At 35.1% G+C, this 16,131-nt stretch overlaps 2 protein-coding genes across 10 annotated transcripts; both read right to left on the bottom strand.

Annotated features, from left to right (window-relative positions):
- On the bottom strand, window positions 1-10,248 carry LOC129313280 (uncharacterized). 4 transcript variants are annotated; one of them, XM_054956238.1, is made up of 17 exons: window positions 10,049-10,248; window positions 8,969-9,455; window positions 8,488-8,728; window positions 7,866-8,128; window positions 5,890-6,054; window positions 5,621-5,757; window positions 5,001-5,541; window positions 4,822-4,916; window positions 4,338-4,400; window positions 4,138-4,226; window positions 3,945-4,010; window positions 3,180-3,809; window positions 3,002-3,073; window positions 2,792-2,862; window positions 2,598-2,655; window positions 1,940-2,204; window positions 1-1,262 (listed from the first exon to the last, which is right to left on the bottom strand). In XM_054956238.1, the coding sequence occupies exons 2-17, from the start codon at window positions 9,241-9,243 to the stop codon at window positions 622-624; spliced, it is 3,672 nt and encodes a 1,223-aa protein (XP_054812213.1). In that variant the 5' UTR covers window positions 9,244-9,455; window positions 10,049-10,248; the 3' UTR covers window positions 1-621. The 4 variants fall into 4 exon arrangements, with proteins under 4 accessions (XP_054812213.1, XP_054812214.1, XP_054812212.1 ...); XM_054956239.1 differs by having other exon boundaries at window positions 1-1,268; window positions 8,488-8,677; window positions 10,049-10,247; XM_054956237.1 differs by having other exon boundaries at window positions 1-1,268; window positions 10,049-10,246.
- A 1,732-nt stretch (window positions 10,249-11,980) lies between these two features.
- LOC129312529 (uncharacterized) lies at window positions 11,981-14,436 on the bottom strand. 6 transcript variants are annotated; one of them, XM_054955174.1, is made up of 6 exons: window positions 14,271-14,428; window positions 14,086-14,154; window positions 13,729-13,929; window positions 13,167-13,378; window positions 12,800-13,061; window positions 11,981-12,449 (listed from the first exon to the last, which is right to left on the bottom strand). In XM_054955174.1, exons 1-6 carry the CDS (start codon window positions 14,304-14,306, stop codon window positions 12,111-12,113), a joined length of 1,119 nt encoding a protein of 372 aa, XP_054811149.1. In that variant the 5' UTR covers window positions 14,307-14,428; the 3' UTR covers window positions 11,981-12,110. The 6 variants fall into 6 exon arrangements, with proteins under 6 accessions (XP_054811149.1, XP_054811151.1, XP_054811150.1 ...); XM_054955176.1 differs by having other exon boundaries at window positions 13,729-13,988; window positions 14,271-14,348; XM_054955179.1 differs by having other exon boundaries at window positions 12,306-12,572; window positions 14,271-14,436.
- Between the last annotated feature and the right edge of the window lie 1,695 nt (window positions 14,437-16,131).

Below are 16,131 nucleotides of genomic sequence, written 5' to 3'. Positions count from 1 at the left end.
TGTTTGCCTCCAAAATCAATTCATTCGGTCAAATATTGAATCTAACCTCCAAAGGCACGTTTGTGTTTTGTCTTCCGTTGGCACCGTTGTGGGAAAGCTATACTACTACATTTTAATGACATTAATGGCAGGCATTACATTTTGGACAATGATTTTCAAACATAAATCACGATAATTCATACTCTCAAGTCAAATTCACCCACCATCCAGTTTGCCATACATCTTTTAATTGAATGAAGTTGATTCCTGAATGCTAACTAAGGGCCAAACTTTGGATGAAGTGAATATTTTCAAGACGTGTGGACCTTGTATCTTGCTGGGCGAAATAATGGAGAAAGACCAACAAACTTCATGACAGCCATGGATCTCAATCCCCCAATAAATTACTTCTACAATTTCCTGCAGAAAGATCACTAGCGGTTCAAAGTTTCTCTCCACCTCATAGTTGAACCCCCAATGGAATGAAAATTCTTAGCCAGAACCACTAGTCCATGGGGAAGAACATTTTCACATTTTGGAACGCAAGTAAATGACGCATCATCCATCCACTCGATTTCCGAGGCCATCAGAATCATGGTCATCGTCATCTGAATTGACCACCAAATAACAACAAAGATCACTTCACATTAGCATATTTAACTCTGATAAGTCATCCATCGGTATTTCAAGACCAACAGTATCATCTTCTAGCAAACCATCATCTTCATCAAAGTTGAACCAAGAACTAAGATCTTGGTGGCCACCAAGGTCCCCAGATACACCTAATTCTTCCATTGGATCTAACTCATGCAGTTGCAAGTTACCCAAGTCGCTCGATCCCTTCTTCAATGTGTCCTTCTTGCCAGACAATGGATCACTCTCCTTGCCATCATTATTGCCTGCATTACCCACAAAAATATCTTGATGTCCGCTTAGATTACTCTTTTGCCTGGGCTTTGTTTTAGGTTTGCACTCATTTCGGCTGCTGTCCATTGACAGGTCACTGGAGATGGAAATGTGTCTACTCTGGTCCCTGCTTTGGTTCCTATCTCTCTCACTTCTCTTTCCCTTTACACCACCGTGAGCAGGGCCATCAACATTTGATGCTCTTGAGAAGGAACCAACACCATTAACCAGCATTTCCCTCTTTTTCTCCTTGACAAGCAGAGACCCATTTTTGGACGATCCTTGTTCAGACGAGTGAACTGGACCATGGAACGAATCCTGCATACCTCTGTCTGCATTATCTCTATGGGGATCGTATTTCTCAGAAACACTGGAAACTGCAACTGCACGTAAATCAATTTCTTTCAAAATACAAAATACAAACGTTGAATAAAACTCCTAGCACAGATAACAAAGAGGAGAGCATGGGAGATTTTGATTTCTTAAAGAATACTGGGATAAAATAAGAACTGTGAAGCAATAGTACTTTATTTTGATTAGCCTTGATCATATCCATGTAGGCATAGTATGCCTGCCCTTGTCCTGGTACACGCCAGTGCAGTTTCTGTGATTTTGGCAAAATTCACACACATTTTGATGCGTTTTTAAAATTATAGTTACAACACTATCAATTTTTACATGATTAAATAGTCTCCGTAGTTATTTTATACAACGTAGCTTGGGGTTCCTATACCTAGACTGCCAAGAAAATCATCATAATAGAATTTCAAAAATATACATCGTGGTACCAGTGCTACAAAAAATAATGGTCATGCATACTGTACATGGAATGGAATGAGAAAAAAATAAACGAAAAAAGCATGGAAAATATTGTAGGGACTCTGAATAAAAACATTAAAGTTCAATAACAATAACACCCAACACGATAAACATTGTATATCTCATTTTTTTATGCATTAGAATCCCTCAATGCAACCAAACAGGCCACGAGTAAATATGATTCAAGAGCACAGATATCGTCACAAAAGTATGTGAAAATATAAATGAAAACTACCTGATCTTCCTGCTTCCACTTGATGGGAAACTTTATTGCAAGTGTTGCTGGCTGTCATAGAGACAATGCCTTCACCAGATTTTGCATCATTATCACGTGAAGGGGTAGAGAAAATGATATTTTGTAGGGCAGGTTCACCAAAGCAACTATTGCCAGTTTCTTCAAATTTTTTACATCTTCCAAGTGCACGCTTAATAAAAGACTGGGCATCTTGTCTTGACACCTTGTGAACTGCACTTTTAGAATTTTTGCTTCCACGACATGCCTGTTCAAATTTCATTAAATAGGAAGTTTGTGGTCATGGAATGCCTCGACTCACCCATTGAATAATATAAATACAACTAAACCTTCAAATAACAAAGCTGACCAATATAGCAACAGATTTGTTGTCCAGTACAATTATCCAAAGAAAGTTAAAGTTCATTCAAGTAATCTATTAATCAATAAGCATGTGTGCCCAGAATGAAGATACTGCATAGTCATGTCAACATCCAAGATCAAACAAACTGGCAAGCAGCTACTGGGATCAAGTCATGAATGAAACAGAAGGAGAAAAAAAGGAATCAAGAGGTTTTGAGCTTCTACATAGGTTGTTCGCAAATATGAAAACCACTTCTCACTGGATATCTTGACAAATAGTGAGGTATGAGAATATTACCATTCTCTTTCTGTAAGCTATCTCAATAAGTTTGTCATATGCAACTTGCTCGATCTTCCTGCAACATAAGCACTAAATGTTATTAAGAAAGAAAAGAAGTCAAGAATGCCCAGATGATGGTGAAAAACAAAGTCAACTTTTTAACATAGATAAACTCCGTACAAAGGAAATATTCAAATCATTATAGAACATACCGCCTTTCTGTATCTCTCACTTTCTGAACAACTCGATCAATTCTGTCCAATTTTTTCTTCTTCCTCCCAATCTAGTAGTCAATCAAAATAAAAGACAATGTTATATGAAGGCAGAAAATTCAAGGCCAATAAGACAAATTCAATAGATTTCATCAAGAAATCATGCTCTAGAAATAACTTAGTTTTATAGGTAATGCATGGGGTACAAACCTGTTGATGCAGCCCTTTCTTGAGTTCTATAATATCTTGATTTAAGGCTTCATCTTCCTCAGCCAAATCAGGCTGCAACAAGAAAAGTTAGTTATAGGAAGAAAATTCATGCCCATGAATTTGGTAAGAATCAATGAACTATGAAATTGACGATTCAACGTATGAAATAAAATCCTACCAAAATTTCCGGATATATGCCAATACTCTGCAACTCAAGCAGAAGCCTGTCGTCCAGACACATCTGCTGATACTGGACATCCGAAGAAGGAAATCCAGGACCACATAATTCAGCAGTTGGAAGTTGATCAAGGTCATTAGAACATATTTCACTAGTATGAGTGATATCAGAATGGGAAAACTCTTCATCTCCCTGCCAAACTCCAGTGCTTTGTAAAGAACTGGATGCATTAGGGTACCTAAATGTGTTAGATGCAGTGCTCTTATCACAAGATAGTCTGTCCAAAATGAAATTCTTCTGAATTTGAAGCTCCTCCTTCGACTCAACTTCAGAGTCCATTTTATCCCAATCTTTGGGTTCAAAATCAATTTGATTACAAGATCCACAATGAGAATCATCACTAGCACACTGTCTAGATGTATTCTTTGCTTCATTGGGGTGGTAAGATTCTTCAACTTCATCTTCTTCAATCAAAGCAGAAATAACTCTTTGGAACAATGGGGAGACCTTGTCCAGTCTTTCAAAGTCATTCTTTCCACTTAAAGCATCATTCTTAGTTGACTGTTCATCACATTGCCTTCTCTTTCTTTCCCTTAAACCATGCATAGCTTCATTGTTTACCAGAACACCCTACACAATTAAAATTAAATATTCAACCACAACACGAATAGCAACAGCTAAAAGAATAGCAGCAACAGGTCTAAGCAAAAATTGCAGAAGACATGAAAGTTATAGACTTATTCATATACAGTGTTAATTAATTACCAAAATATCATGATCAACATCAAACATCTGAGATAAACTCTTGTCAAGTTCCTCTGCAGAATTTAGCTGATGAAGTATCAATGAAAAAGGGTTTGTCAGAATCTTATCAAAAGACCAAGAATCAAATAAAAATTCACAACGCTGCATAACAAATGGAATGAATAATTTCAACCCCACAATTGCTAGTTGCTACCTGTTGCTTCAAGTATGATGAATCCTCCAAGCTGGCAGGGGCAAAAATAGGCTCCATTTTATGCCAAAATGGACTAGAACAAGCAAGATCTACATATAGAGCACCAGCAAACTAGTAACGTACAGAATGTAGCACAGAAAGTTATGCCGTCAAGGATAACAAGGAAAACTTGGGAGATAAAAATGGTTCAAAATACATACTGCTAGCATTACATGCAGAATTGGCAGCTTGATATAGTTCTTCACGATCATCACCACATTCACCTGGACATACATATTTCAACATAGGGTATAACTACATAAAATCCATAGAAGTACATGAAAAGAATTCATAGTGTGCATACACAAGGGACTGGTACATTATCCTGAACAAACTAAGCAAAAATTAAATTCCTCCAAAGATTTTAGTTATACTAAAAGAATTAAAAAAAAATCAGAAGATGATTACAAAAAACATTATATAACACAGCAGCTTTTATGATCCTACACTAGGCAAAAAGTCGTGACATAATAATCAGTGAAAATATGCGTGCCATTACTGCCATTTCTCAGGGACTTGAAGGACTTCCTTTTTTCTGTTTCCTTTTTCTTTTGCCAACAGACTTGAAGAACTTTACATGTCTTGGACATAATGAAAATAAATTCCAGAAAACAGCCATGCCTGGTTTCACAAAGGCAACATTACCGGAAAACTTTTTAGAACCATCACTCAACATCTGCCCCATATGGATCAAAACCTTGCGATCCTTCTGCTTTTTTGAAGGAGGACGACCATACTTGCTGCACTCAACAAAAGTAAGGTTTGATGACAGTTTAAGTAATTAAAAGAAACAAGTGCTAGACCTTGGAATGAATTCACCATACATTTTATTCTTATCATCAGATCCCATGTTCTGCAGCGGCTTCATTATAGGTAGACTCTCTGTCTTCTCCCTCCCTGAAGGGAGGCCTGGCCTTACAAAGGATAAATTTCTTCCAATTCTTCCTTGTCTCTGCACACAATCTCCAGATTCATCTATTGGAATCTTGTTCTTCCTCATCTTTAACTTCAAAGCCTCAGCTTTTTCTGCTGTTGGAGAAAAATCACTGTTATTCAATCCCTTCTCTTTTATTTTGTTTTCCCCACCTCCAGACTCTTCACTTTCAGATAAGCCAAATGGAGATGAAATATCATCAGATGGCCTCTTATATTTCTGAGTACTGTTATTCACACTGCTAGCCATCTGACTGCTTCCAACACCAGAAGCTCTAACACTAAAATCAGGAGTTGGACAGCCTTCAGATGAAACCTGAGTTTCTATGTTACGTGAAACAGGAGAAACTACATTTGATCTTCTTGAGCGGGAGTTTTTATGTGGCCTCTGACCAATCCACTTGGTCATTGGATGTATAGAAGAACCTGAACCTGTAAATGTAGAAACATTTGATAATTTGTCATACAGACCATGAAGACTTTAAAATTGAATCTATAAGCTTTAACCAACCTGAGAAAGAACCAGATGAAGGCTGAGTACTAGATGAGTCTAGTGCAGTAACTGAACCTGTTCGTGGTGCCCGAGAAACCTTGTTTTTAATCAGTGTGTTCGGACAGCTTGCTAGACAATCCTCCTGAGTGTTTGCCCTATTTATAGTGCCGTTAACATTAGGTAACTCCATTAATAACAATTCAAACACAAAAATTCAAATATGTAATATCCAAGGCCCAGTCTACAAAATATATTAAGGCCACGCTGTATCAAGATATGTTTACAACCTGCAGTTTGCTTTAGCTACTCTATGATCTAAAGTAGCCATGTTGTCCCTGTGAAGAGAGGCACCCTCTTGCTCACTCCCAAGCGTTGTACGCACACCTGAATTAGTAGGCTCTGAAGAACTTTCAGACTTGTTGATTCCACAAGCTCCAGGAAGAGGCTTCAATCTAAAATTAGAAAAAGCATATTAGCGAGATTGTTTGACTGAGTCACCAAATTAGAAGCGATCAACAGATACTGCAAGGGATGAATAAATTGCTCAAAATACATATACAACGAAGAAGAAAAAAGAAAGAGTTGCGGTGTTAAAAAAAAGGATTCTACATGATGCAAAATGAAACAAAGGGAGTCAATTGAGGAATCATATAATTCACAACTGCAGTTTCTTTTTAAGGCTTCAATTAATTTAGGGCTCATTCACATCATGCAGACTACAGTGCTCAAAGTTCACTTTTAGCTAGATCAATAGTAAATTAAGTAGATAGAAAGAACACGCATCAAAGCTTTATGAAGATCCCCTAAAACAAAGTTCTTGATAAAGGTAAAATTCATCATGCAATAAATATAAATTTTATGTTTGGTTGACTCAAAGGGAGAATGCAAACTTTTAAAAAGAATGAACCAGGCATGAAATGAAAAGAACACCAGGGGCATCAATATTAAGCCACTTATAATGGATGCATGGCATGGTAAAAAGATGTCACCCACAAATGCAGATAAAAAGATTAATCTGAGAACTACTAAAAAGAAACCCTCAGGAACACAAGGGCCCTAAGGGAAATAGAGATCATTAAGAAATGTGATCATAACAGATTATTATTGCTTAAATGTATAATTATCTAAGCATTCAAAGATGTTGGCATACGACCAGTAGACTGATCCAGAATTAAACTACGGGGGCCAAAAAGTTTTAAAAGTTTATATGTAAACAAAAATTTTAAGCGAAGACACATATAATATATTATTTATGTAATACTTATAGTTGAAAATAAATGTTCACTCGTTACACTTAAAACAAGGAAAAACCCTATAGCGAGGGAAAAGAAATAACTTAAATGCAGAATAAAAATAAATCACTTTATTTTCGTTTTTAATGCCAGCCATTAAACACACAGGCATCTAAATGAAAGGTAAAAAATAAAAGATCTATAATCATCTCATACAAGAGATTGAAGAAGCTTCCTGTTCCTCAGCAAATAATATTATAATATATACACACACAAAAACTGTTTGAAAAATAAGTTTAAAAGTTTATAAAATTCGTTTTAGATATATGTACTAAGCAATATGCTCTGGACTTAACTTTCGTGTAATTTCTCTGAACTCTCAAGCTTCAGCTTGCCATTTGTAACTCAAAAAAAAAAAGGTTTCTAAAATTAAATTAAAAATTATACCTTTTTGTCTTGTTAATCCATTCTAGATTTTTTTGTGGAAAAATAAATAAGATTGGTCCAATATTTCTATCAATTACAAATTTTTTTTTTTTTGGGAAATTACAGTCTAACTTATACCTTTGAGTGTAAATATGCAATGATAATTGAATTAGTGAGAGCGCTCATAAGCTCTCAATGTAAAATAAGAAATGTGAAAACATAACCCAAAATTAGAACAATTTTTGCAGCAATCTAACTTATATTTCTTGCCATAGGAGTCTAGAAGAGGGGATCAACATTTTAAGAGGGGGTCCCTATCCTGATGATGGAGACGCAAGGAATCCCCCCATCCCCCCTTAGATTTGTCACTCCATATAAATATTGATAAAACATAGTGATCACGTGTTGACTTAATTAACCACTATTTCCTCATTCCCCAAATGTACATATCTACATAAAATTGTCCTAGTAACCATACCAATAGCCATTACATGTATAATTCTCAGCATGTTCTGAAAGGCTTCCACATCACTCTTTCGCCATAATGAACATTACATTTAGTAAACAATCAATACACACAGAATCAGGAAGAAAGATCAAGCTACCTGAAGCCCTGAGGATCATAAAACCGCAACTTTAAATCTGAACTGGTCTTAGAAAGTGTAGCTCGCTTTACATCTCTGTCACCAGCTGTAACTCTGTTGCCTGCAGCTGCAACAGACCTTTTCTTCTTTATTTTATGATCTAACCCATCACCTCCAGCAAGCAATCTGCGAGTCTTCTCTTCAGTTCGGACTGAGCTCCCACCAAGTGTCTGAATCAGATTACCATCCTGCTGCCTCATAGTAGCAACAGACCTACTTTCTGCCTGGGAGCATTATGAAGTAAACACAATCAATAAGCAGAAAATCAGGCAAAATCACATAAGGAATTTTGAAAGCTGTCGCAAGCATCACTAAAGCTTCACTTAGAGTTGAGATTAGTAAAAGTGATCCCAAATATCTCATCCCAGAGAATTTTAATATAGGCTTAAGCAGCTTGAAACCACTTTATTTCCAAAAGCAGCATGAAAAGTGCACTATGTCACACATGCTTTGAAATGCATTAAATGAAATTCACCAGCAGAAATGGATTAGTATCTTGCACCGAGAGATGATGCTATAGCCATGGAAGCGTAGACAACAGAAATGGTCTCACAGTTAACAATAGCATAATACAGATACACACCCGCACATCTGCCACAGATGTTCGGATCCGCTTGTTCAGTGCAGAACTTGCAGTCTTGGCTTCTGATTTCTGAGTTAGAATATCACTAGAATTTCTATGGAGCTGGCTACCCATCTTTGTTAAGTTTACTCCAACTCCCCTGTCCGCTGAGAAATCAGTTCTTTGCCGCTTCTTTGAGTTTAACGCCTCCCTAAATTTATCCAATTTAGATATAGAGTCCCGCAACATTTTTGCTCTATCCCTGATCCAGTAATTAAATTTACAATAGGACACCAAAATGAAAATACTCTCTCAAAAATTAAAGGTAAACAATCCACGTATAAAGTATACATTGTCATTGCAGAAAGCAACAATTTAAAAAGCATCACACGGTTATCCAAGGTCATTGTTTACAGGTGTCAAAAAGACTTAGCACTCGGAAAACATTAGAAACATCCAATAATATATCAGAGGAATCTGGTATGAAATGGAAAACATATACCTTGCTTTTCTGGAAGTATCCTGCACGCTCTCTTTGAAGTGCTTTAGCTCCCCTGAGGCTACTGGGGCAATGGGTTTTGGATGTGGAACACCAAGAGAGTGATCTTCTGAAGTACTCCCCAAGGGGACACCCAGAGCCTTCCTCAGCTCTCCTGAACGAGCATTTTTTTTATTGCCTAATGTAATTGGATCAAGTGGTAAGCACTGAGGCAAGGGTGGCATATCTGATGACGTTATCCCACTGCTGCTGCTTAAGTTATTTTCAGAACCCAGCATTAAGTTGCTCTCGTTGATAAAGCTTGCAAGACAGGTGAGTGAATGTCTGTCTTATTTGCCCAAAAGTCAAATTAAAATTCAAAAGTCCCGCACTTAATTCTACATCATGGCGTCAAAATTACCAGTGCTCTATTAGGCATTCTCTAAATGCACCAGCATACAAGTATGTGATGGAAATATGGCAAGAGCCACAGAAGGTACAACAAACCCCCCTGAAAAAACACCGAATGTAGATTAACAAACTACAGCACTATACCAATTTTAAGTGATGCGTAGCAAAACACACGTTTCAATTTTCCAGAATCGACATGAGCTTAAATTTTTACTTATTTTATCCTATTTTTACAAAACGACCCAGCACAATTACCATAAGGACCAAAATACCCCATCGAACATTGCTAATCACTAATTCCATAGACTTCAAGTGCTAAATTGGAAAGATGAATAAAACTAAATGCAGGGCATCCAATAGCCCAGAACGACGAGAAGAATAAAATGAATACCCAAGAAAACCAAAAAAGTTTCTGTTTTCGCAACAACTCAAGATAGTAGATGCATTAAAAATAAGCACAGCTAAGAAACGCTTTGAACTACAAACCCCCAGTTTCCCATGAGCAGAACTAAGGATAACCGAGAGAATCAAGTGTTTTGAACAGCAAAAAAGATTATTAAACTTGACGAGCCAGGGATCGTAAACCCTAGGCGAGAAGGTGAAATTCTCTGACCAGTCACCAGATCAATTCGTAGAATTAAGCTGAGAAAGTAATGATTAGTCGGGATTGGAGAACTGAGAGGTATAAATTACCGGGAATTAAAGAAGTCAACAACGGATCAAAATCAAATCGTCGCAGAGAGGAGAAAGAGCGAAGCGAAGGGGGTGAAATAACGCGGGAGGGCCATGGACATTATCGAGTTTTCGTACATGCGTACACCGACGGTATACATGTAGTTGACTACTATTTTCTTCAAATAAAAAAAGTTGACTGATACAGTTTATGTTAATCCCCTGCCAAGTAGAAAACTGAAAACGGCGAGTGTTTTTGTTTTGGTTTTGGCCAGAGGGATTTTAGTAGTTCATGCTTGTTCTAGAAAGAAGCGTTGGCGATGGCGATTGCTATCTCTTTTCTTTTTTATTTTCTTTTTGGCCAAGATTACTATGTCTGAAACCGTTTTTTTGTTTAGTTAGTTAATTAGTTAATTCATATTGTGTTATATTATATTGACAACTTTGTGTGCAGTGTGCCAGCGTCTATCAAAGGAGGGGGGGGGGGAACTGTGTAGTTCATCAAAAAATAAATGTGGGCGTGTGGGTTGTATAATTAAAGTTTGGCCAAAATATCACTCAAAAAAATTATCGACTACATAATTAAAGTATGATATCAAATAATTCATTATTTATGAAATTATGACATACTTAAAATTCAATCAATTTATAACTGTGCAGATTGAATAAAATAAATAAATTGCATAAAAAATTATCTAGTTGTAAGGGCAAGATATCATAAGCCTACGTAAGTTTAGATGATATATTTAATTAAATCAACATTCAACATTCTTTGATAACCATCAATGTTAGCAAAACAGAATAAAGTACTGGTTTATGATTCAATAGTCGAATCATAATATGAACTATAGTTTAACTAGTCATAAATAAATTGATATATTTTAAATATTATATATTTAAAATAAAAATAATTATACATAATAAATACAAATAAGTTTTTAAATTTTAAAAAAAATTATATAAAATAAAAAAGTTAATATTCATCAAATCCCATCATTTTAATTCAAAATATATATACTTATTTTATAATATATAATTTTAAAATATACACATATATACCTATTTTATAACCATTTCTTATAGCTTTGTTCTTTTTCTTTATTTATCCATACTTATTAAGTATAAATATGTATAAATTGTAGTTTATAAGTAGAATTAAAATTTATGAAAAAAATTACGAAATTTTAAGAAGGAAAGGACCGTTCAATCAATTTATTCATTGGTTCATGTCCAATTCTTGACCGGTTCTCACTTCTCATATTGGACAATTTTCTATTATAAATGTACCAGACTTAAAACCTATTCCAAATTTAACCTATCAATTCGGTCCAATTTTTAAAACAATTATCATTATATTACACACAAATATTTATATCCAACAATACCATTACACTTATTTAAAACTTGATATATCCATAACTGCAAGGGTAAATGTCTGTGTCACTTCAAGTAATTCATTAAAATTAAGAAAATTAGTTAAATTACCTATCTACAATCAACGTGTCACGTATTTGTGCTATTTTCCACATATAACCATAATAGAGTATCTATGAAAACATTTTTAAAACTTGATATATCCATGACTGCAGTGGTAAATGCCGGGTCGCTTCAAGTAATTCATTAACATTAAGAAAATTAGTTAAATCACTTATCTATAATCAACGTGTCACATATTTGCGCTACTTTCCACAGATAACCACAATAGAGTATCTTCCGTCTATTCCTGATCAAAGTGGACTCAAATCTTATATTTAAGGTCAAAACAAATCCGCCGATTACCTCCTTAGAACCGAAGGTTTTACAATACACATTGATATTCTGATGGGTTTACGATTAAAATACTCGTAAGAAAGAATGAAACCCAACTTATCAAGGATTTCTTATTGCTGATTTTGAGGAGGATGCCCAAAACTAATAATGATTTCACATGGAGCTTTCAAGAAACAAATGTGATTTACAGAGAATCGGAGGACATTTTCTTTCCTTATTCAAACTTGCCAATCAACAAATGTAATGTACACATAATTGGATATCATCCTAAAACGATATATTTGGACAATAATGAGATCATCATGGCTTTTTTTTAAAATACAAATGTGGATGACAATCTAGGCCTATATGAAACATTTTCTTCTCCAAGTAAAAGGGCTCTTAGAATGGCCTCACACAAGCCACTATAATGTATAATCAAATGGCCACCATCTGGAACTTCATGATAACGGATCCAGGGTAGCTTCTCTGAAATAAATCTCTGGATTTGAGAGGGCACGACCTTGTCTTCAAAACCTTGCCAAATGTGAGCCAATGTAGAATTCTGAGGAAATGGATTGCTCAGCTCTGTTGGGTCGAATTCCCACTTTCCAAAAGCCACCATCCAGTCATGTCGCAGCGTGTCGAAAACATCCTGTTCCTTTAATTTCTCCTGCCAGTGCAAGCATGCCAACATCACATTCTCTTCACACACACCACATGAATGTTAATTCACCAAGAGAGTGCGATGCAGATTCTTAGCGTAGTGTCCGGTTCAGTTAAGTCTCGAACACTGCTATTGAGGGTAAAGTTTCAATTTAATCACATTAACAGCCTCAAAGACTATGAAACTGTTCAAAAGTACAAGTCAAAATCCCACGAAATGGTTTAGGGGTAACAGATCAAAAACCGTAGGAATTGAATGAGACGCTTTGAATTGTAGGGAAAAAAACTGATTTGGAGCAATCCAAGGGAGGGTAAATTATAGGGAAATATATAAAATAGACCGATATAATTAATTACCTTAGTAAGCATTGGGAACCCAGGAATTATCTTTAAAATATCAATATCTCTTTTGTTGAAGAATCGGGGGTTTCTTTCAATTACAGAAGTTGAGGGGAGCCACTTCTGAGTCACCCACCAGTGCAATAGTGTTGGGGAGTATTTTGCAAGCCACATAGCCCACCTCATAAGTTTCCTTCTATAGTCCTCCTTTATGAGAGTCTCAGGAAGTGAAGGCCATTGGTAATTGATGACAGGAGCCACTAGGGCCACACCAGCTAGCCTGCACAAATGAGTCTTGTGCGTGAAACAAAGTATTTAGTTCTCCGAAATCACAGAGCCAAACAGCAAGAAAACAAAAATCCATATTCTGGAGCATGTAATTTGCCTGTGTGGGATGTACTTCAGGCAGCTCCAGGTAGCATAGGATCCCATTGAGACTCCGACCACATAAAACTGTGGTCCTATCTGTAGCTGATCAGCAAGTTCTTGAATGTCAAGTACTTCAGATTTCAGTGAGCGTTTTGGGTTCGGATCACTTTCTCCATATCCAGCCCGATCATATTGCAGAAGATATATGCCAAGTTCATCTATTAGTTCCTGAAAATTCGGAGTAAATGTTCAACATTTGGCGTTATTGGATTGCGGTACGCTTCTTTAAGACGAAAGTATGAATAGATAATCCAGTATAAATTAAAGGGGGGAAAGGGGGCAAACAAATCATACTTTCGAGGAATCAGAACCATGATGTACTGATCCTATCGAAGTTTACGCTTTGTTCCACTCGAGTCCACTTTTTCAATCAAATCTGCCCTAAGTGGTCGTACCTATTTATAATTATACTAGAAATTCAAATTTGTTCTGTTTTCCCCCGATGCTACAGTAGTATTCAGATCTAAATTCAACAAAAATAAGAGGAAAAATGATAAGAGGGATTCAAGTTCGGGTACTTGGGGTGCCAGGAAGTTCATCTCTTTGGAGCTTCCAAATCCATGGACAATGATTATCTTGTGCTTGGCTTTCTCCTTGGGGACGCCAAACTCTCTGTAAGCCAGATACCTTCCGTCGCGGAGCCTGATTCTAGGAGAAACCAAGGGGAGGTCATCATTGGAGGGGTCATCAGTACGACTGGGAGGAGGAAGCTGAGTGGCCTGATAAACCATGCCCAGAAGACCGATAAGCAAAACTATGGCTGCTCTGGAGACCATCCCTGAAGAATTAAAGGGTAGATCTAGCTGGGCTTCCTTTCCAATTTTTAGAAGGGGAAGAAGGGAAAGGGTCTAGGGTAAAGAACGATTATGACAAACCTGACAAAAATTGAATCTGCAGAGACAGAAGAGGGTGCGCTTTTGACAGATGGATCTAAGCATAATAGCCTGTTAGGAGAATCGAATATCAAGCCAGGATGAAAAAACAGAGGAAGAGGAAGGCGGAAAAAAGGAGGGATTGGGTGGTCATTTGACTGAGTTTGAGACGGTCATATTTGGCTTACCAGAGCTGGGAGGATATCCCTCCTGAAGGTTCCCATTTGAGAGCATCTTTCTCGCCCCTCTCTCTCTCCCCCCCGGTGTTGTTTCAATTGCGGCTCCGGCGTTCTTTGCTCTCCGATATTTCCATTTCACAGCTTGCCCCTTCTATCCTTCGCATTATTTATTTTCCAAATCCCCGCAATCAAGCTTGTTCTTTTTTAACGTTTCTGTGCACCAAAATATATATATATATATATATATTAAATTTTCAGCGGGATATTTTTTTTGAAAAAATATCAATATGTTGAAGAAAATTTATATAAGTCAGTAATTATTTATTATTAAAATTTAAATAAATATTTATTAATTTGTGTTAGTTTTTTATCAATAAACATTCATTATAGTTTTAATAATAATTCATTCTAAATTAATAACAATTCATTCAAGTTTATTTTGTATTCATATTTTGACAATAACTCATCCTTGATTAATATAAATTTTTTTCAACGATTCTTAAATGTTATTTTTTCTGTTTTTTTTCTAAAATTTAATTAACTAGAATTCCCCCAAATTTTATCATACATGGTACAAAATATTGTAATTTTGAAAACATTAATATGTTAGATATCAATATAATGACTCTTTCATTTTTAATTTTGTAAAACCTTGTAGGTATACTCTTTTCCTAATTATTTAATATGAGTTATTTATTATATATTATTTTATCATTTTATAATGATTATAACATCGAAACTTAATTATATCATAACTTTGTAGATAATAATGAATAAGAGAGTATATAAAAGAAATGGATTTCTCTCATAATAAATGAAAACAGCCATAGCTAAAGATTTTCATTGATAAAAAGATATAACAGAACAATCTAAATTTCAATATGCAATTTGATCTATAAAAAAGTTTTCAATGTTTAAGAAAACAGAATTTATATATTATTGGTGTGAGTTCCTTTGGTGTGACACTGTATTGTCAAGTAATTGTTTCTGATCTCACATGCTAATAACTATTATTATATGAAATTTTATAAAATTGAAAAACATTAACAAGAGAAAAACTAAGAGAGAAAGTGAGTTACCTGTACGAGGACAATTGCTTAAGATATTTATTATTTCATAATTTATAAGTAACATGTGCTCTTCATTAAAAAAATATAAGACATTTTTTAGGATTTAGATAATCAAAATATAAAGTATTTTTTAGTATTTCAAGATATAATTAATGTGTGTTTTTTTAAGTATTCATGATAAATAAATCACTTTATATTTATTTTAGAATGAAATACTATATTAAATGAGGATAAGTATGAAAAAAATGGTATTAGTTTAAAGATAACTAATTACTTTATTAGGGAGGTGATTTGGTTAAAAATGCCTTGAGTATTTCATGATCCATAATACTAAATTTATTATTTTAGAATTTGGCAGATAAAAGAACTATATTTAGTTATTATGCAAGGAAAAGACAAATTGATATGAGGAAATTATACATCGAACACTGAAGGTAAATTAACTAACAAACATTGACGAGGGAAGTAAGTGTGAGCAAATTAGATTATTAGACGTAATAATTAATTTTTATCCATCCATGAATCAAAATTTATAGAATAATTTGTTTTATTTTATATGTTTTCACCCTGTAGATATGGCAACCATAAATAACATATCTCGTGTATGTTAAAAAAATAAGGAATAATTTAATATTTCAAGATTTGTTATCCCTAGGTAAATTAAAATATAAACAATAAAATATTTTAATTTATAAATTGTTATTTAGATTAGAACTTGACTCTACGATTTATTATCTTATGTATTTTAAGTAACAAATAAAAAAAAAAGTGAGATTCATGAAATTCCATCGTCTTTAAAA

The sequence above is a fragment of the Prosopis cineraria genome, unplaced genomic scaffold (genome assembly GCF_029017545.1).
Source record: "Prosopis cineraria cultivar Desert tree isolate PC_DT_omini unplaced genomic scaffold, ASM2901754v1 PC6, whole genome shotgun sequence".
NCBI classification, from domain to species: Eukaryota; Viridiplantae; Streptophyta; class Magnoliopsida; order Fabales; family Fabaceae; genus Prosopis; species Prosopis cineraria.
The sequence above is the reverse complement of the archived record's forward strand: the minus strand, read 5'-3'. Positions and strand labels throughout refer to the sequence as shown.